The following is a 21,610-nucleotide window of genomic DNA, read 5'->3' on the forward strand; positions in this document are numbered from 1 at the left end:
CAGCTGGAATAGCATCACAAAAAGCTTAAGGCCACAAGTAGTCCTAGTGCAGCTGAGTGAAACAGGACTGGTGAAAAAAATACTGCTTAATAATACTATTAAGCAGTAATAGGGGCACAGGACATGGAACTGTCACCATGACTGTACAAGTTGTTTGTGAATCACAGCCTGTTCCTTGGGTCTAGCTCTAGAACTGCCCCGATGCTAGATCTGTGTGAGAATCTGATATAGACCCATTTGGGCCTCAATGTGTGCCTAGCAGTAATCAAATATGGGTCCACCTTCCCTATTGCTGTTCCTTCATTTTATGGGTAAAAGCTGACTTCATAGGCAGGGTCATACTCCTAGCTTTAGCAAGCATGTTGGTCTCACAAATTGTAGCACAGCCTGAGTTAGAGTAGAAGTCAGACATTTACAGCCTAGCTGTTACTCCTTGTTTTGGTAGATAGCAGCTATCCAGAGGTTTATCCATTTGTAATCCTACCTGAAAACCTTCTAAACCAGGGGTCTTCAAACATGGCCCTTTTATGACTTGTGGACTTCAACTCCTAGAATTCCTCAGCTAGCAAAGCTGGCTGAGGAATTCTGGGAGTTGAAGTCCACAAGTCATAAAAGGGCCATGTTTGAAGACCCATGGTCTAAACTAATATGCTTCATGGATTGATTTGGGACAGTGTTGAGATATGCTCTCTGCCTCACCCTGTTCCCAGCCCCTCATCTTGTTTTCAGTGCTTGACAGAATGCATGCTACTTTTCTGCACAGTTTTGGCTCAAATTTAATGAAAAACTGTTTACTGGGTCAGATAATTTATTAAGCTTACCATTGCACTTTTTTCCATTGGATGTTAGTCAGGCACATATTTTGCCTGTGAACACAAGATGGTGGTTAAGTAAACTCTAGTTTCTATGAGATTGGGTGCTGATAGATAATCTTTGCTGCATTTCTTCAAGGAAGTTTGTTAGTCATAGTGCTTGTTAACATGAGATTCAATTTATCCTGGATTACTACCATTTGAAACCGAAGGGATTGGTAGAGTGCTGTTCTGTCCTTCAAATGTTGCCACTCAGGGTCCAGCGAGCCCAGTATAAATGCAGGCTGCCAGCTCTGTCATTGTCATGAACTTGCTTGTTTGCTACTGTGAACACAAAATGTTGAACTGGTGTACATTTGAAGCCCTTTATGACTGCATGTCAGCATCTCTCAGCATTGTTTCCACATCCTGTAAAAGAGATAGGGGATATAGATGGGAAGGGGAACAGTTACGGTCAGGCAATTTGCAGGGTGTTCAGTGGTCATAATATCCAAAATCCTTTTCTGATCTCTTGCTCTCTCTAAGCCACCATACTTAGGGCACGGCCTACATTTCTCTCTAGAAGAATATGCTTTTTTAGGCCTTAGTTTCACTTCTGTTTATCTCATTAGAGTGATGGAGAGAGTAGGGGAAATTCCCTTGCAAGGTCTCTGTGTAAGCTGTGGTGAGCTGTGTTATATAGTTGCCATTAATAGGAGCATGTTGGGAATTCACCACTTCAGTCTACTACTTTGTCCACGTTAATATGCTTAAACATATGTAGTGTAATAATTGCTTCTTAATATTCAGATTTAGTATTGCTTCTCCCTCCTCACAAAGATAGGGTAAGATTGCTAGAAACATTTTAGCATAGCCTTGAGATAGAACCCATGAAGGTGATTGAAGCTCAGTCTGGCCTGTTTGGAATGCAATTGGATCTTGATGAAATGGACAGAGGAGTTTTGAAAATATTAGCTCAGCCACCTGTGTTGGACCCAGGTTTCTCCTGGTGAGCTAAGGTTTCTTGGATATATCATGTTGTGAGATATCATGTTCTTGAGAAATGAATTCCACCACTGCTTATATAGAGGCATTTGGTTAGCCCTTCCTAAAAAAGCTATTGCTCAAGGCAATGATTTTGGATAACTATTGTTATGTCCCGAGCCTTGCAAACGGGCTCGGGGCATTTGCAGGCAGTCCCGGGCAGGTGCAAGCTGCCCGGGACCAGACAGGCTGTCGCCAGTGCCTGTGCGCATGCGCGGGTGCTGGCGTGGGAAAAGTAACACATTGACCCGGGAATTGCCTATATAAGAAGCTGGGAGCGTTGCTGAAGCCTTCACCTGTAAGCTGAACACAGAATAAAAGAAAACCTGAGAACTACAACTGCTTCTCGTGTCTGCTTTTCGCCAAGGACTTAACACTGGCGACGAAGGTGGGATGCCTTAACATCGTCTGGAAAGGAAGAGGTGTAAGCTTACCCAAGTGAGTCCTGAGCGGCGGAACGGAGTTGACTCGGCAGCTACCCGCCAATCCAGTGCGCATTCGGAGGTAGGCTGGCTGATAGACCCGTCTCCTGAAGATGGCAAAGGTTGGAAGGCTTTCGGAGTTCGACATCTCACATCCAGAGCGGTGGGACTCCTACGTAGCCAGGGTGGAAAACTACCTCAAGGTGAACCAAGTGAGGGAAGATAGCTTGAAGGCTGCCACCCTGCTTTGTGTCTGCGGCCAAGACGCCTTCGAAATCGCAGAGAACCTTGCAGCACCTGTTTCATTAGAGTCTGTCAGCTACGCAGATCTAAAGAAGCTATTGAAGGAGCACTTCCAGCCCAAGATGTCCGTCATCGCATGGCGCCACACCTTCGAGCAGAGGGATCAACGATCCGGAGAGTCGGCCAAAGAGTACATCACCGCATTGAGGAAGGCCGCCAAGCACTGCGAGTTCAAGGACCTCGAAGAACAACTGAGGGACCGATTCGTGTGCGGCTTAAGGCATCGAGATTTACAACAGAGGTTTTTCGCCAAAGAAGACTTGTCCTTCCAAGATGCCTTAAGAGAGGTCACCGCAGAAGAAGCAGCAGGCGGCGCCGTCAAGAACATGCGGCCGATCAGAAACAGTCCAGATGTTGCATCCGTGCACCAAGAGGACGTCCAAGGGAACTCCGAGGAGGATCCGGATGAGGAAGTCGACCGCCTCCACCCCACGAAGGAAGGGAATCAGAAAGGAAGCTCTTCAGCTCCCCTCAAGTGCATCGGCTGTGGAGGTCGCCACAGGAGAACCGACTGCAAGTTCTGCTTCGCTATCTGCCGGGCGTGCGGAAAACAAGGACATATTGCAGCTGTGTGTCTGGGCCGACGAAAGGTACAACCTCAGGAAGAACTGTGCCTGAAAGGTACCAGGGTCCCCAGCCAGAATAGGGTAGGTTTTTGTGCTTCGCGAAGGAGCATCTTCAGGACAGGCACACACAAGCCCATCAAGAAAAAGCTGTCACTCAAGGTGAAGCTACAAGGGGTTCCATTAACTATGGAACTAGACACGGGGTCTGCCCTTTCAATCATATCCTTACATACATTTAGGAAGATTTGTTCCGGCAGTGGAACTCAGGCTAAATTAAGGCCTTCTGACATTGTGTTAACAGACTTTCAAAATTCGAGAGTGTGTGTTAAGGGGGAGGCCACCCTTAACGTACAGTATAAGAATTTTGAAGGTCCACTAGACCTATTAGTAGTAGGGGGTGAACGAACGAGTCTCATAGGACTCGATTGGTTTGAAGCCTTGGGGATACACGTCACGGGGCTCAACAGCTTACAAACACTCGACCTACAGGAAGTCTGCAAAGAATTTGCAGATGTCTTCAGCCCCCAGCTGGGCACATTCAAGGGACCCCCTGTGTCCTTAAAACTAGACCCCACTGTCACTCCCATTAGAATTAAAGCAAGAAGGGTCCCTTTTGCTTTAAAGAGTAAAATTGACACTGAGTTAGACAAACTGATCCAACAGGGAATTCTAGAACCTGTTGATTCCAGTCCTTGGGAGACCCCCATTGTCACGCCTCTAAAGGCAAATGGGGACATTCGCATTTGTGCTGATTACAAATGCACTCTTAATAAGGCATTGCAGCAACATGCCTATCCTGTTCCTGTGGTCAGTCATATTCTGGCCTCCCTCAAGGGGGGGCGCGTTTTTGCAAAGCTTGACCTAGCTCAAGCGTATCAACAGCTGCCTGTTGATGATGATGCTGCTATAGCTCAGACTATTGTGACCCACAGGGGAGCCTTTAAGGTAAAAAGGCTGCAGTTTGGAGTGAATGTCGCTCCTGGGATTTTCCAAAGCGTAATGGAAAACACACTACGGGGCATACCGGGGGTTTGCCCCTACTTTGATGATGTCTTAATTGCAGGAGACTCCACACACATTCTAGCTGAAAGGCTAAGGGCTGTTCTGTTAAGGTTCAGGAAAACAGGCCTCAAGCTCAAAAAAGACAAATGCAAAATTGGGGTGCCTTCTACTGAATTTCTGGGGTTCAAAATTGATGCTGCTGGGATTCACCCTGCTGAATCCAAACTAACTGCCATTTTAGAAGCACCTAGGCCAAAGTCTAAGGCCGAACTTCAGGCCTTTCTGGGCCTCCTGAATTTCTACAATTCCTTTCTTCCACATAAAGCTAGTGTAGCTGAGCCTCTTCACAGGCTATTAGACAAACAAGCAGTGTGGCAGTGGTCACAAACACATGAGGCTAGTTTCAATGAGGTCAAGGCCTTACTCACTTCTAACAGTGTACTTGCACACTTCAATGAGTCCCTTCCTGTGTGCATCGCTTGTGATGCTTCCCCTTACAGGGTAGGAGCCGTCCTGAGCCACCTCAGGTCTGATGGAACTCAGGTTCCTATTGCATATTACTCCAGAACACTGTCTTCTACTGAGCGCAACTACGCTCAGATAGACAGGGAGGCTCTGGCTGTTGTTGCTGGAATTAAAAAATTCCATGATTTTTTGTATGGCAGGCATTTCACGGTCTTCACTGACCATAAGCCTCTGCTGGGATTGTTTACCACACGTAAACAAACTCCCCAAATCATTTCCCCTAGAATGCTTAGGTGGTCTATTTTTCTGTCTGCATATGATTTTTCCTTACTCCATAAGCCTGGGAAAGAAATGGGCCATGCTGATGGCCTCAGTAGATTGCCCCTGCCAGTAGTAGAAGCTGATCCTGCGCCAGCTGTCAACATTCTATCCATCCAAGCCTTGCCCGAGTCCCCTCTGAATGCCAGAGATGTTGCCGCTGAAACAGGCACAGATCACACACTTTCACGTGTCCTTTCTTGGGTTTTGTCTGGATGGCCTGAGCACTGCCCTAGTCCTGAGTTTCAGAGTTTCTGGTCCAAAAGGAATGAGTTGTCCACTTCTCAGGGTTGTCTGCTTTGGGGAAACAAGAGTTGTCGTTCCCACCTCAATGAGGACTAGGATCTTAGAGTCCCTCCACGAGGGTCATCCTGGCATTGTTCGCATGAAGGCCCTTGCGCGCAGCCACTTGTGGTGGCCTGGTTTAGATAGGACATTGAGGCTAAGGTGCATGCATGCCACCTGTGCCAGCGCTCTCGCCCAGAGATGCCCCAAGCTCCTGTGCATAGATGGGAGGATACACAGTCCCCATGGTCTAGGGTGCACATTGACTACGCTGGGCCCTTTCAGGGCCAGTTCTTCTTGGTCCTCGTTGACAGTCATTCAAAATGGCTTGAGGTTGTACCTGTCTCATCCACCACCACTGCAAAGACTATTCAGGTACTGAGGGGGATTTTTGCTGCACACGGGCTCCCAGATGTCATCGTGTCTGACAACGGCCCTCAATTTACTTCCTCCGAATTCCAAGCTTTCTTACAGGCTAACATGATTCGTCATGCCACGTCTGCACCCTTCCACCCGTCCACCAACGGTATGGCTGAACGCATGGTCCGCATCACAAAGGACGCCTTGAAAAGACTCACCTATGGGGATTGGCATCACAGGTTGGCTGACTTTTTCCTTTCTTACCGCACCACACCATCCACTTCTACAGGGAGAAGCCCAGCTGAACTTCGCTGGGGGCGCAAACTTACTACGAAGCTTGACCGGTTGCATCCGGACAGACTGCCTTCATCTACCTCACATCCTAGGGCACCTAGACAACTATTTGTGGGTGCCCCGGTTTGGACTCGCAATTACGGGCCTGGTCATACATGGGTCCCCGCTTCTATTTCCAGGGTCACAGGTCCTCTATCCTATGAGGTAGCCCTGGACAACGGTCGTGTCCTGCGCCGGCACATCGACCAACTCCGCCCTAGGCGGGATCTTCCAGCTGAGACTCCTGGGTCTTTTCCAGGGGGGGGGAGGGGGACCCTTTGGAGCAAAGGGAAGGGCACGAGCTGCTGCCCACCTCCAATGATGGAGCCACAAACGGCCCATTCCAAGATTCCGCGAGTGCCCCAAACAGGAATTCATGGGGCTTACCCAATCATCAGGCATTTACGCCTACTCCAGCCAGGGAGTCACCCCGGGGGCACAATCACTATCCATCTACACCACACAGCACTCCAGTCAGGGAGGATACCCGGGAGCGACCCAATAAAGCATACCCCGCAAGAGAGCTGGCACATAATCCCCAGAGTTGGCTTGACCTTACCCCAAGTCCTACAGGGGGTCAAACATACAGGGAGGTGGTCGAGGAACCAAGTCCCGACCATAACACCTCTAGCCCAAATCAGGGAGTAACTATGAGTTTTGGGAAGGCACAGAAACCCACACAAGCCCGGACACAGAACGGGGCTTAGGGGATGGACAGCCTCCTGACAGGTCTTGGACGGACCTAGGAGGTTCTACAGAGACGCCCAGCAGTGGCTATCACTTCAAGGGGCCTGAGGGCCTACAGCTAGGCGGGTCAACCAGGTCACAAAGTGACAGAAGCCCTGGCCTGATGAGCCCGGTGGGCAAGCAAGCAGGCCAGGCATTGGGGCACAGTCCTTGGAAGGCACCAAGGCATGATAAGGAGAACAGGCTCACGTCTCCCCTCAGTCAGGGAACACCTGTCAGAAACCAGAGCTGAGAAGGTCACAGAGAGCAAGGAAATCTCCTAAGTACTTAGAGGATTACATAACATTGCTGGCTAAACAAAAGCCAGTAAACAGTAGGAGCACTGGGGAATAGAACACTGCATCAAGAAACAATTGTATGTTGGTAGTAGTCTTAGCCCAGGGGAAAGGGGTGTTATGTCCCGAGCCTTGCAAACGGGCTCGGGGCGTTTGCAGGCAGTCCCGGGCAAGTGCAAGCGCCTGTGCGCATGCGCGGGTGCTGGCGCGGGAAAAGTAACACATTGACCCGGGAATTGCCTATATAAGAAGCTGGGGGCTTTTGGGCGTTGCTGAAGCCTTCACCTGTAAGCTGAACACAGAATAAAAGAAAACCTGAGAACTACAACTGCTTCTCGTGTCTGCTTTTCGCCAAGGACTCAACAACTATCATTGTATAAGTAGTGGTTGTACAGCAGCTTCAGGAAATCCCATAGGAAATACATTATTTGGTTCCTTTTCAGTACAGTTTCAGACCTAGACACGAGACTGGAACATCATTAACTATATTTGTGGATGGTGGAAGAGGCTGGAAGTGTCTGTGTATCCTGGCTCTTGATTTGTCAGTGGTTTCTGATATTATCAATCATGGTATCCTTCTAGCCTGATTCCAGGGATTAGGAGGTACATTTTTACACTGGTTCTTTTCCTTTCTCTGGGGCTGGTTCTAGTCAGTTTTGTGGGGTGGAGTGGTAGGAAGGTCCTTTAGGGCTTGATGTTCTCCCCATTCCTGTTTATCATCTACAAGGAGTCACTGGGTCAAGTCATCTGATGTCATGGGTGAGATATCTTCAGTATGCTGATGATACCCAGTTTTACATCATTGCCTCAGGTTAAGTAATGCTGTAGAGGTTCTTTCTTGGAGAGGGGGGGGGGAAGAGGGAGTCTGGATGGGAAAGCACAGGCTTCAGCTCAACCCTAGCAAAATTTAGCATCCCTAAATTTTCATCTTTGGTTCTGGAGAGGGTTGCACCAGTGTATAACTTGAGGGATCCTCCTGAACTCATAATTCCTATTCTAAAAGCAGCTAGTAGCAGTGGCCAGGTGGATTTTTTTACAATTTTGTTTTGTGCACTAGTTGCATCCTTTTGTGGACCAGAAAGAACTGCTTGCAGTCACTTATGCTCCATCTCCCAAGTGGAATACTGCAACACACTTTCCATGGAACTACCTTTGAAGGTCATCCATAAGCTGTGGCCATCCAGAATTCAGCAACATGAAGAATTACAGGCACAGTTTGATACATGTTATACTTCTGCTATGTAAACTGCACTAGTTGTTAGTGTGTTTCCAGGTGGAATTCAAGATGCTCGTTGTCACCTATAAAGCCCTTTATGTCATGGGACTGCATTATTTGTAGGACTCCCTGTTGTTAATTGTTTCTATCCATCCTACTGGATTTGACAGAAGGGCACATTCCAGGTCCCTTCAATTAAAGACTATTAACTTTTGGGACTTCAGAAGCCTGCTTTTCTCTTGCACTGACTGCCCTCTGGAAGACCACAGCCCCAGAGATTAGATTTGGCCCTGACCTGACCTGCCTTTCATAAAGCTTTGAAGAACCTAGATATGCATCAGGACCTGGGGGTCAGAGGATAGATGGCTCATTTAGAGGGCTTTGTTGGTTGTTTTGTCTGGGTTTATCCTGGGTAATCAATGTCATTTTTAAACTCTTTGTTAATATTGTTTTAATGAGTTATTAGCCGCCCATAGTTGCATTAGTAAGATAGGTGGCGGTATACATTGATTAGATAGACAGACAGACAGAATGTCACATTAGAGATTACTATGGGACCTTTGAAGGCACAGGTTGTTTCCTTTACTCTCAAATGTTAACAGTTTGTGAACGTGGTTGAAACTCTTCATTCTTATATCAGAAAAAGTGGTAACCGCCATGGCAGAGCCTTAGTCTGTTGAACTGGTTCTGTTTTGCCTGTAGAACTGTGTGAATGGGCAGATATTATTTAATGAGTTCACTGGTTAGCAATTGTTAAGAGTTTATCGCCTTTTATGTTGTTAGAACATGATCCAGAATAGCTGTTATCCTGGGAACTTTTTTCAGTGCTTGCTATAGGTTGTGTTGTGTAGGATATGTTGTATATCCTAGACAGCTCCTTCCCATTACACTAAATTTAAGATAGCAAATGGTGTTAAACAACAGGGAAAGGAAATGAGGGCAGCATAACTTCAAAAGCATGGAAGTTATTTGAAGATACTAGCAGCCTGCCCAAAAGTCAAAAACCATCTTCTTACAAAATCATAGAATTACAGAATTTGGGACTTTCCCCACTTGCTCCTAAACAAGTCCCAATAACTTTTTTTCCCTATTGTGTCTTCATAAAGTTGCATTCCTTTCATCTTTAACCCATACCTGAGGCAGCTTAAAGTATCCTTAGTTCTTCTTAAGTTAAGATACAATTTTCCCCTTTAAGCAGGCATCAAGCTATGGCAGTTTTGCCTTGGTTGTTATCTAAGGTATTTTACTAGCCACTTAGTCAATATCACAAAAGAAATAACACCTAGGGCTGAGATCAATTTTGTATCGCCTATTTTAGTCTGTGGTACTGTACCTTGCCCTCTGGTATCCATGCACTGTCTTCCAGGACCATTCTGCATTGGGAAATGGGATAAGCCAATTATTTCAACTCTTGCTTTCCTCCTCCGTTCATAAGATCCCCAGAACGAAGGCTTATATCAGCCTAAACAACGATTAGACCAGTGGTATCATGTCTATGTCAGCATTGTAAGGTGGGAGAGAAAACGGCTGTCTGTTGTTTCATGTTTCATTCTTTCTGCAACTCAGCTAATGTTGACTGCTTTTGAACATGTCTGAGCATTTTTCTTAAATATCTCTAAGTTTGTGTTCAAAAGGAACCTATCAGCTAGCTCCTTTAGGACCTGGTTTCTGAATAGTACTGTTGTAGCACAGATAGGCAGCTGATAGGTGGGTTGCCTTTGAATGCACTCATGTGGATAGTAGTTTAAGAAAGCTTTGGGAACGAGCTCTTGGAAAGGGTGAATTAGACATTGAGCCTAGCATCAATCTCTGTAGGAATTCAAATGAAAGCATTCCTAAAAATGATGTTCCAGTCTCACCAATCAATGATTTGCTTTTCTACTGATTTGCTTTTACAATTAGGAAGTTTTCTGTACTTGGCAACAACAATCTGCCTTCCTCTTTTAATTGAAGATAATTATTCCATGTTCTGCACTCTGTACTAACATCCTTTATGATACACTTTAAGGCACTTAAATGTGGTCATTTCCCCCCAGATCTATCCTCAGTAATTGTTTCATAAGGCTAAGTATACTTGCTTCTAGGGATATATAAAGCATTCTGTGCATAAATCATTCAATTCATTAAACAGCTGGTTTTGGAAGAACCATGCCCAAACCAAAATGCATATGCTTTCAGTGCTGGGACCCATATATAAAATGAAATGGGAGTTGTTTCGTCCTGTTTGTCCTAGATATGAATCAGAATGTTGTTTCTTGAGTGGTGGGGATAATGAGGAAAATCTAAAGACATTTTCAGTGCTCAAAGAGAGACAAGGAAGGTGCTGGGATTATTGGTGGTGGCAACTCTGTTGTGAAAGGGTAGAATGCATCCTGGGGAAAGGGCAGTGGGATATGTCATACTGGGAAGGAAAGTTGCTGGTAATACTGGTGGCATATGCAATACTGGGAGCTGCTGAGTGGAAGATGACGGAATGGAGATGCCGCATAGCAGCATCCGTTCTACGTGCCCCAAAATATTGCTCAAGGATTTTTTGTGGAAAAAAATTTGGAACAGAACAAAGTATTCTTGATTTCATTTCTGCCACTGTCACTGATTTTACTGATGCATCTAAAAATCAATTATCAGGCTTCATACTAGGTAAGCATTTATTCATTTTGTTCTTCACACCCAAGTAGACTCAAAAAGGTTAGATAAGTAAATTTATTGCAGAAAATTAGAGAGTCATACATACAAGAGGTTCTCAGTTTAATTTAGGAATCCTGCCCAATATATATGTTTTTGAGTATATGTACATGTGCATGTATATATACATGTTTGTTCCTTTGAGTCAGTTTTGACTCCTGGCTATTACATGGACGGATCCATGTAGTTTTCTTGGCAACTTTTGAGATTTGCTTCTTGGGTCTTTTCCCATTTTTTTGAGTCAGTGGAAGTGTAGCTGTTTATTTACTGACCTTGAAGCATTTTGCCATCTGTCTCTTTCTGCCTCACCATGTCAACTTTTACATATCTTTTATTTCTTTTTTCCATTTGAATCATTTATTTCTGTTAAATTCATCATTATTTTCAGTCGCCCTCCCTGACTTAACAATTTTTTGAATTTTGTTCGTGTTCAAGAGTATTACCTCTATTCTAGCCATATCTGTGCTATCTGCAGATCTGATAAATGTTCTCGCTACCTCTTTATCCAAGATTAATGTGCATGTTGAAGATTACAAGTTTGAGGATCAAACATTATTGCACCCACCTTGGTACCTCTCTCCAGTGTGCTGTAAATTATTTGACACTCTTTGAATATGGTTTTCATGCCCACTGGGGAATCACCAAATGGATATGCCACCCAGCTCATATTAGCTTGCAGATCAGAAAGTCATAGAGTATTTTGTGACATGCTTTGCTAAAGTTAAAATACACTATCTCTATGGCATTCCCATGATCTTCTAAGGAAGTTATCTTGTCAAAAAAGGACACGGTTAATCTGGACAAATCTATGCTGACATCCTGTGATCACATTATTTTCAGGGTACTTAAATCAAATTTATCTAGAAGTTTCTTGGGTATTGATATCAATAGATGTCTCTTAATTGGATTTCTGTCAAGCACAAGTTGGATTTTGGTCTTCACCATTGTTAGATGGAGTGCATGTCCTCTTTGGGAAGACAGAGTCAAAATAAAAATGGTTGTAGTTTTGCTTTGTTACCAGTAGCAGGGGGATATCTAAATGAATGTCATATAAAGGAAAATGTTTTTTCTTATCCAAGAGGATAAAACCAGAACCAATGGATTGAAACTAATGAATAATAGATTGTTAGCCTTCCTGGGTAAACCGGACAAGAAACATAACTATATGAGCTAAATCTTTTTTGTGGTAAAAGTACATTAACATAATCTTGCAAAACTGAAGGTACAACTTGTTATCACTGTTTTAACTGTCTAATCAATTAGGGTGGATTCTTCCTAATTTTCTTTCTCTGACCATTAAGCAATTGTGAGGTCCCCCGTCTCTTGCCTGATCAATCCCTAGGCCCCCAAAGTCATTCCATTACATAGATTCAGGTTATATATTAGAAAAAACATCCTAACCGTGAGAAAGAAATGTTGATCAACCATTTGATGCATGTCATGATATCTTGGTCTTCAAGCAGTGAATGGCTAACCTTCTATCTCAAATTGTTAAGCAGAGGGTTGGGCTAGATGAATTTACCTTTTAATTCAAAGAATCCTATTTAATTCCTATCTAGTGGTTAAGGCATCAGGCAAGAAATCCGGAGGCCATGAGTTTTAGTTGCAGGTTAGGTGTGAAAGCCAGCTGGTAATTTGGGCCAGTCATACTCTCTGAGCCTGACTTGTCTTATAGGATTGTGGGAAGAATAGGTGGAGGAAAGAGTATTAGCTGTGTACTGATTTGAAATAAAGGTGGGATAAAAAATTGCAATTTCAAGACCAAGATCTCAAAATACAAAGCAACTACGCTGCAAGGAAAACAGAAAAAGATGTTTACTGCAGAAGAAGGGATTTATATTTTCTCAAAGATTACCACAAGCAACAAGAATGGATCTATTGGTTGAAAGGGAAAAAAGACTACTGCAGAGGAAGGGACTTATATTCTTTCAAAGATTACTACAAGCAACAAGAATGGATTTATTGGTTGAAAGGGAAGCGCTTTTATGGAAGCCTGTGTGGCATAAAAAGAAATCCAGAATTAGACTGAAAAAGAAATTCAAAAATGTTTAATGGAGTAAAAGGCAATGCTGATTTTATGGATTGTTTTAAGGATAATGATCTAGAGTTAGAAGTAAGAAAAATGCAATTATATACATGTGTGTTTAAACTAGTAAGTATTTAAATTGATTAGGTGATTTTTGTGTATAATAATGTGATCTGATAAGGTATGATAATTAATTCGATGGAATTTGAAGTTTCTGTAATGAATTGAAAGGAACTAAGGTTTAACATTATTTTTTTTCTTTCTCTTAATTAAGTTAGTTATAATTATATACATATGTGTTTAAATTAGTTAGATTTTTGTTGTTGTATGGAAATTTGTTTGGATAAAAGAACCTTGGCTTTATGGATTGTATTAAGGATATGTGTGTGTGTGTGTGTGTGTGTGTGTGTGTGTATGTGTGTGTGTGTGTGTGTTCTGGAATTGAAAAAAAATGTTCAGTTATGAGAATGTAATTTTGAAGTGTTTAAATTGATTAGGTGATTTTTGTTTATAATAATATGATCTGATAAGGTATGATGGAATTAAGGTTTAACATTTTTTTAAATTAAGTTAGTTATCATTGGAAGAAGAAATGAATGAGATTGGTGATAAGAAGAGGGCTGAGAGAGATTAAGAAATTCAATATACTTGGTAGAGATACTTGAAGTGATAATTTGTTGATATAAAACAATATTTGATTATGGTAATTTTAAATTGATAAAGCTTTAAAACAGGTTGAGTAGTCGAAATTTAAGCTAGAAATGGAATATATTAAATCTATTATGTTATTTGTGAGAAATAGAGAGATGATAATGAATATATTAAGTTGAGCTGTTTATGTATGTTTTTTACCTTGAAATGTTTGTTTACCCAAACACCACAGTGTGTCTTAAGTACTTTTTGTTAAAATTAAAAAAACAATAAAATATATTTTTTTAAAATTGCAATTTCTGCCAAGATTGAATATCTGGTAGAGTATGTAGCCATATATTCCTTCTTCTCCGGAAGCCTAATAGTTTAACAGTTACCTAGTAAAAACGAAGAAGCAAAAGAAGATCTCTAGGAAGGAATTGGGGCTGATGCAGAATGACAGTATGCAAGTGATGATGTTTGTGCAAGATGAATCTGTGATTAGCAGCAGGAAAATGTGATTTTGAGATGATCTTAATTCACTTGGCTTCAGCAAAGGTGATTGAGAGAAGAAGGGAGCCCATGGAACTATTTCAGAAATAAATATTGTATAGATGGGGAATCCCATTTGGCTCTTGACACCAAGCAACAACTTCAGTAACACCAAACGGTTTATTTCCTCATAAGATCTAGTTTAGATCCAAAGGAAAACAAGTTTAAGAGAAAGAAACAAATGGTTAGTGATAAAAGGAGTTATCAAAGCATCCTCTAAGAATAACACTTCTTAACATGTCCATTTCTTTTCTTTTTTCAATGGTTGTGTTCAGATAGGAGGCAATACTTTTAAGCTGACAAGACACTGTTATTCCTGCACCTTGCAAAATCCTGTTTCTCTCTCAATTGCAATGGATCTATACGGTATTCTCCCTTGCATAAAAGTGCAAGAACTACTTACTGTTTTTCCCCCATTAAGGGCTTAAACTGTGCCTATTCAGTTTAAAGATTGCTGAGACCTCTTACTTCTAAGCCAGTGGTTCTCAACCTGTGGGTCGGGAACCCATTTGGGGTCGAATGACCATTTCACGGGGGTCGCCAAACAACGCAGTCCGCCATTTTTTTCCCCTTTTCCTTAGCTGTGCTACTCCCTTTTATTCTATTGGCTTTTTTTTTTTTTTTTTTTTTATTAAAAGTTTTATAAATTTTACAAGAAAAACAAGAACAATACAAAACAAAAAACAACATATACAGAAGAAAAAGAAAATTAAACAATACATATAAAAAAAAAACCCCACCCCACACCCCTCCCAAAAACCCTCCCTTCCCCCCCCCTGAGCTTCCCAGAGCAGAATATAGGCTTAAGCAATAAAAAAAAAAATAAAAATTAAATTAAAAACTTTATATTTATATATACAAAAAAGATATCTATAATATATATAAAAATAAAACTTATGAAAAAGCTATATGATATTTTTGTATACCCAATCTAAATTGTATAAATTTTATCCATTTGTCCCAGATAGCAAAAAACTTCTCTTGCGTTTGTTGCTTTAAGAAAGCCGAAATCTTTGCCATTTCCGCCAGATAAGCTACTTTAAAAAACCATTCCTGCAATGTAGGCAAAGATTCCTTCTTCCAATATTGTCCAACTAACAGCCTCGCGGCTGTGATCAAATTTAACATCAATACAACCTCCTTTGTATCACAATCTGTAACAATAACTAACAAAAATAATTGCGGAGTAAATTTTACCCTCCTTCTAAAAATTCTCTGGATATTCCACCATATTTTGATCCAAAATGCTTTTATCTCTCTGCATGACCACCAAATATGATAATAAGAAGCCTCTTTATAACCACATATTCTATTGGCTTTTGAAAGCCAATATAATAGACTCTCTTGAATAGAGTCTAATTCTATTGGCTTTCAAAAGCCAATAGGAATTGTCCAGGCTGTCTCTGCCCTGCTGAGCCCACCAAAAATCCCATTCTGCAAACAGTGCTGCACCAGTTGCGTAGTCCTCGACTTACGACCGGTTGAGTAGTCCTCGACTTACGACCGGTTGGGGGTCGCGACATTAAAAAGATTGGGAACCACTGCTCTAAGCCGTGAAGTTTTTTTGCAGTGTTTCAGAGCCAAAGGCAGCAACAGAAGACAAGTCTAACTTTTATCCATCAGTCATTAATTTATAAAATGTGGGCATTCCTCAACTTTATTCTCTATTATAAACAAACATAAATACCCATTTTTTAAAAAGACTTGGTAGTGGTAGTTGAAAAGAAATCTCTTCCTTAATTTCACAGGGACTTTTAAATTGGGCTTTTTAGAGAAATCTAAATCAGTCTTTCAACTCATCTGGTCCTAAGCTACATATTTAGGGCTTTAATTATTTATTTATCACATTTAGAGGCTGCCCATCTCCCTCATAGAGTCAGTTATAAGAAGTACTTTAAATCCCCAAACAGACTGGAAGCTAGTACAATTGACAAAGCATAAACCTAACATAAATCTAATCATCTACCTTCAGTGGTTTTGTTTTTCTGAGCTGTTTTTTTAATAAATGAGCCCTATGCAAGACCTTAAAAGGGAAATTATAACAAGAAGACTAAAATACTATCGGAAAATATGTCTATGAAGGAAAAGGATTTGTTAGCTAAATTAACAGGTTTTGAAATAGGGAGAAAGGTTAAATATCTGGGACTATATATTACAGCTTCTAATGTTAAATTGTATAAAAATAATTATGAGACATTACGGGTAAAAGTGCAAAAGGATTTAAATAATTGGAAAAAACTACAGTTATCTTTGCTGGGGAGAATTTCAGCAGTTAAAATGAATGTTCTTCCAAAGTTTCTTTTTTTAATTCCAAATGATACTTATTTTGAAAAAAGATGCCAACTTGGAGGAATGGTAGAAGGGGATTAACAAGTTTATTTGGGCAGGGAAAAAACCAAGAGTTAAGTTTAAGATTATACAAGATGCAGGGGAAAGAAGAGGATTTAAGGCACCTAATTTAAAATTGTATTATGATGCGGTGGCTTTAACATTGATTAGTGATTGGCTTAATTTAACTAATAAAAATATACTTTTTCTTGAGGGATGGGATTTATTATATGGATGGCATGCATATTTAATTTGTGATAAAAAAGTAGATCAGGTTTTTAAATCTCATATTTTAAGAAATGCTTTATTGCATGTCTGGAAGAAGTATTACTATAGGTTAAACTATAAAATTCCAATTTGGGGAATTCCTGGACACGCGATAGAGGGGGTATCTAGGGGAGTGAATTTGGATAGGATTTCTTATAAGGAATTACTTAGTTTGGTAGGGAAGGATTGGCAATTAAAAGCTTTAGCTGAATTGAAGCAAGAAAATATTGTACATTCTTGGTTTCAGTACAACCAATTGTTAGTGAGGTGGAGTTTAGATCAAAAGGTTGGTATTACTTTAGAGGATGTGAATTTGGTAAAACAGATTAAAGATCAAACTTGAGCCCATATAAAGAGAATTTATAATGTTTTAATAGAATTGGATTCTGAAACGGAGTTAGTTAAAGATTGTATGGTAAAATGGGCTCAAAATATTTATGAGCCGATTTGATTCATGGGAGATAATTTGGGTTAGAAATGTAACATTTACTCAAGCTCAAAATTTAAGAGAAAATTTTTATAAAATGTTTTATAGGTGGCATTTGGATCCTCAAAAGCTGTCCTGTATGTATCCTAACTTACAGCCCAAATGTTGGAGATGTGGAAGCTTAGATGCAACTTATTATCATATTTGGTGGACTTGTAAAGATATAAAAGCTTTTTGGATTAAGATTTGGTGGAATATTCAAAAGATTTTTAAGAGAAAGATAAAGTTCACGCTGCAATTGTTTTTGTTAGGTGTTATTGTAGATCTTGATGTTAAAGAAATTAATTTGATGTTGAATCTGATAACAGCTGCAAGATTATTGGTGGGGCAATATTGGAAGAAAAATTCTTTTCCTACTATGGAGGAATGGATACTTAAGGTGTCTAATTTAGCAGAAATGGCAAAAATCTCCACATCTTCACAAGAAAAATATATTTCGGTTTGGAGAAGATGGATTGATTATATTCAGAAGAAATATAAGATGGAAAAGTATTATTTAGCTTATGAGTAAATTTTAGATTATTATTAATAGTTTAAGATGGTTGAATTTATATTATTTTTAGTATTATGGTTTAATTATATTATTATTTATGTTTTTAATTTGTTAATATTTATCTTGAAAAGAAGTTAAAGTATGTTATGGATTTGATTGCTAATATAGTTGGATAATGTTAGTTAGATTATGATTGTTTATTTTTAACCCTGTAATCAGCTTTGGGAAGGGGGGGGAGGGATTTGGGATATACATTGTATAAAATTTTTAAAACTTTTAATTAAAAAAATGGGAAATTATCATCACATGGGACCAAGGCACCTCTAGTTACATACAGTTGTAGATAATTTATCAGTAAGATTTGATAAAAGATGCTTAAAAATTACTCTTTCTACATATTTTAACCCATGGGAAATCTTTATTCACCTCAAATGTAATTCAAAATACACCTTGTTTCTATTTATCAATGCAAATTATACATTGGCAGCACTTTACAGATTATTACAATGTACTTACATTTAATTCTTAATGTAATTGTCATATAAATATACTACCTTTTTTCCTGAATTTCTTTCCCTCATATCTCACAGCTAGCAGTAGTTTCTTTCTTATTCTCCTTACATTGTGTGACTTTATTTGGCAGCTCAGGATAACAATCCATGCAATTAATGGTGGGGGTTTGGTTTGCAAAAGCATATGCTACAGTTTGTTACTCTTTGTGGTGCAGGAAGATTTGTTCTTGTTTAGATGTGAAGCAAATGTTTTCTCATTAGACAGCAGGGCTTCCTTCACAAATCTGTCAAGGTTTGCCTTAGATGGGATTTATAGAGGCTTGATGGCTTCTTTTGTCCTGGGGTCTTCTTCCAGATATAGGTGTGAATGACTTCAGCTATTTTTCACACCTTTTTTCTTTCTTTCCTGCTTTTGTCCTTTTCAGGTGGAGACCAGTGAAATCCCCAAAGACACAGCTTCAGCACCCAAGTGCCCCCCACCTACCCACAACACCAGCCCTATGGAGCAAGTGCCCAATGGAGATGCTGAGATGGGCGCTTCTGAGAATTGCACTATCACCGATCTGAAGGGCAGGCAGCGAAGTGAAAACGAACCCAGTGGCCCGCCAGAAGGAGAGATGGGACGGGCCCTGGAAAACGGACGCTGCACCCCCAAGGACAGTCCCGATCCACCTACTAGTGAAGGTGAACAGAAAGTGTGAGATCAGCCTCTTGTAGTCTAAACAGGAAAGAGTTTAAGGCAGTGGTTCTCAACCTGTGGGTCGGGACCCCATTTGGGGTCAAATGACCATTTCACGGGGGTCACCAAACCATGCTGTCCGCCATTTTTTTCCCTTTTCCCTAGCTGTCCTACTCCCTCTTATTGGTGGCCACACCCACTTGGGGGACACCACAACATGGGGAACTGTATTATGGGGTCACGGCATTAGAAAGGTTGAGAATCACTGGTTTAAGGTATCAAGGATAACTATCATATAGGATTAGTCAAGCTCTCACATCCTAGAAACTTAAGTGAATAGTGCAGAGGAGGTTTAATCGAAGCTATCTATGGCAAAGAAAGAAATGATGTAGACCTGGAGCCTTGTAGATGTGTAGAGAGAGTCCTTAGTGATCTCTGAGCTTGGTTGTTGTGCAGAAGCTTCATTACCAGACTAGTGCACTGATAATATTACCTAGTCTGGTAACAAAATGTCAGCAGGCAAACAGCCAAACTCAGAGACCACCAAGGACTTTACAGTTCAACCCTGAGCTATATATATTCTCTTTTCTTGTGATTATTGTCACAGAACTATAGCTTGACAGTATGTCACATATCCTAAAGCTGTGGAGCAGTTTTTATTGTATTTTGTATCTTTTTCTATCAGTGGTCAAGGTTCTGCAACTTGCACAAGAACCTTCCTGCTAGCAGTAATAACTGACAAGGTCTTGTGAAATCACTAAGAAGCTCCCAAAACAACTTTGCAATTTAAAAAGTGTTGCTTTCTTTTTAAAAAAAAAAATAAGGTAATGAATGAACAGATCAACATATATGTGAAGCTTTAATAAAAAAGATAAAGGAAGGCATGCAGTTGCCTTGAAGCAAGGGAGGGGCAAGACTGATTCCTGAGCCAATGTTTGATGTGCAGATATTTACAGGTGTCATTCAAATGAAGAAGCCAAGTTTATCCTATGCAAAAGAGATTAAATATGAATGTTTGAATTCTTTCTTTCTTGTTCAGGCCAAAAAAGTAGGACTGACTACTCCCATTGATTAGATTTGTAGCAGAGGAACTTAGGAATGATAAATTAGTGGTGGTGGATTGTTCTCTGTCTATCCCATCTCTTTTTGTACCTCTTAATAAACCCCAAATCTGTCCTTGAGGAGGCCAGCCCACTTTTTCTCAAGGTGAGGCTACCTCTGCTAAGGGTGGGCTAAACAAATCTTGTCTTCTTCTCTCCACTTTTCCTCAAACTTTATAAGAGAATCTGCTTTGTCTTTCCAGTCTGGTTTTTGTTGCCTCCCCACTCTTTTTTGGGTGAGCCTGCCCCCAAAATCCAAGGGACAGCCTTTGTGGAATGGATGAGAGTGGCGAATTCCATGTTCCCAGGGAGCTTATGTTTCCTGCTGGCAGGAAGCCTGTAAAGGGGTGGGGTCTTCTTAACTGCTGCCCTGCCAAGAGCATTTGTTGGGAAGGGGCCTCCTTCAGGCTGAGTTTTTGCCAGATGCAAACTCTGAAAGCAGAGGATCCCAAAGGGGGAGAGTGCGAATGGCAGGTCAGAACTACCAAGCGATCCCAGAATTGTTTTGGGGTGTGCCCCCAGAATGTCTTTGTCCCCTAGAGTATTGAGTTCTGGAAAGTCAGCCCCAGGCATCCCAGTATTCAAAGAAATGTGATAAGAAAAGGGAGGGGACTTTCAAAGGATGGGGAAGGAGCGAGGATGGGAGGCACCTTGATGAAATAAAGGATAGCTGTTGTAAGTTGTGAAATGTTGATGCTCTTAAGACATTTAAAGATATGGCAGGCTAAAGATGACCAAGGGCAGGAAATGTATTGTATTTCAATAAGACAAAAATAACCTAAAATCTAGTTTTAAAAATAAGAAAGGTGAACAACAGTCTTTTATACACTCAAATATTTTAGACATAGGGGGAAAAAAAATAAAGCCAGGACCGTAAAGTTTGGTCAAGGCATTTTGCCAATTGGCTTATAGACTGCTTATATGTCATCTCAGCAATGCTTGGCTTGGCTGCAATGCTTAGTTTCCAGAAACTTTAAGCTCTTGCTGCAATGTTGTCTGGCCTGATCTGAATAAAGTGAGATTCTCTATGTGGAGCTTGCTGGCCCAAAGGGGGTAGACATGCCAAAGTTGTGGTTATAGTGCAGTTTTATTTATTAAAGCAGTTTTTGCATTACTTCAAAAGTGAGACATCTTAAAACAGTAAATAATTCATCACAATTCCCAGTTAAAATGCTAACATTGGGGTGCTGTCAATTAAAAATAAAGGGTAGCCCCATAGCAGAGGAACACAAAAGTATCTGATTCTGAACTCTTAAGTAATTCACATCTGGTGGACATCACTAATTTCTTTCCAGATTCAATATCCATCCCTAACTAATAAAATCATAGAGCTGGAATGGACCATTAAGTCATTACCATCCCCCTCTTTCCACCTGCATCTTTTATGCATCTTTGAATAAGCTATGTGTTTTGTTTGATACATGGTTTTTTCCTCTCTTTCTGAGGCCCCTCAAGTCTGCTTTCCATTCTGTCCCTTCTCCCCATAGCCAAAATAGTACATTGGATGCTATGGTACTTTGATGTAAGCCTGCAAGGAGGTGAGTTCTCATAAGAAAAAGATACAAGCAAGAGGTGAACAGCAAGAGATGTTATAGCAAGAGGTGAACAGAAGAGGCCGAGCCAACTCATCACAGGACAAAGGAGACAGAATGGGGCTCTTTCCTCTTCCCCTCCCCATGTTAGACTGTATTTGCCAGCTTGCACAGGCCTCAGATCTGATTTGC

At 41.0% G+C, this 21,610-nt stretch overlaps 1 protein-coding gene across 3 annotated transcripts in view; it reads left to right on the top strand.

Moving 5' to 3' along the window:
* DNMT3A (DNA methyltransferase 3 alpha) overlaps nucleotides 1–21,610 on the top strand; it is a 122,566-nt gene that overhangs the window by 39,200 nt on the left and 61,756 nt on the right. For all 3 annotated transcript variants that reach the window (XM_039346070.1, XM_039346068.1, XM_039346069.1), the window contains exon 4: nucleotides 18,533–18,791. In XM_039346070.1, coding sequence (XP_039202004.1) covers nucleotides 18,533–18,791 — 259 coding nt within the window. The remainder of the gene's footprint in view (nucleotides 1–18,532; nucleotides 18,792–21,610) is intronic.

The sequence above is a fragment of the Crotalus tigris genome, unplaced genomic scaffold, assembly GCF_016545835.1.
Source record: "Crotalus tigris isolate CLP2741 ecotype Arizona unplaced genomic scaffold, ASM1654583v1 scf7180000017987.690289119674:8195010, whole genome shotgun sequence".
Classification (NCBI taxonomy): Eukaryota; Metazoa; Chordata; class Lepidosauria; order Squamata; family Viperidae; genus Crotalus; species Crotalus tigris.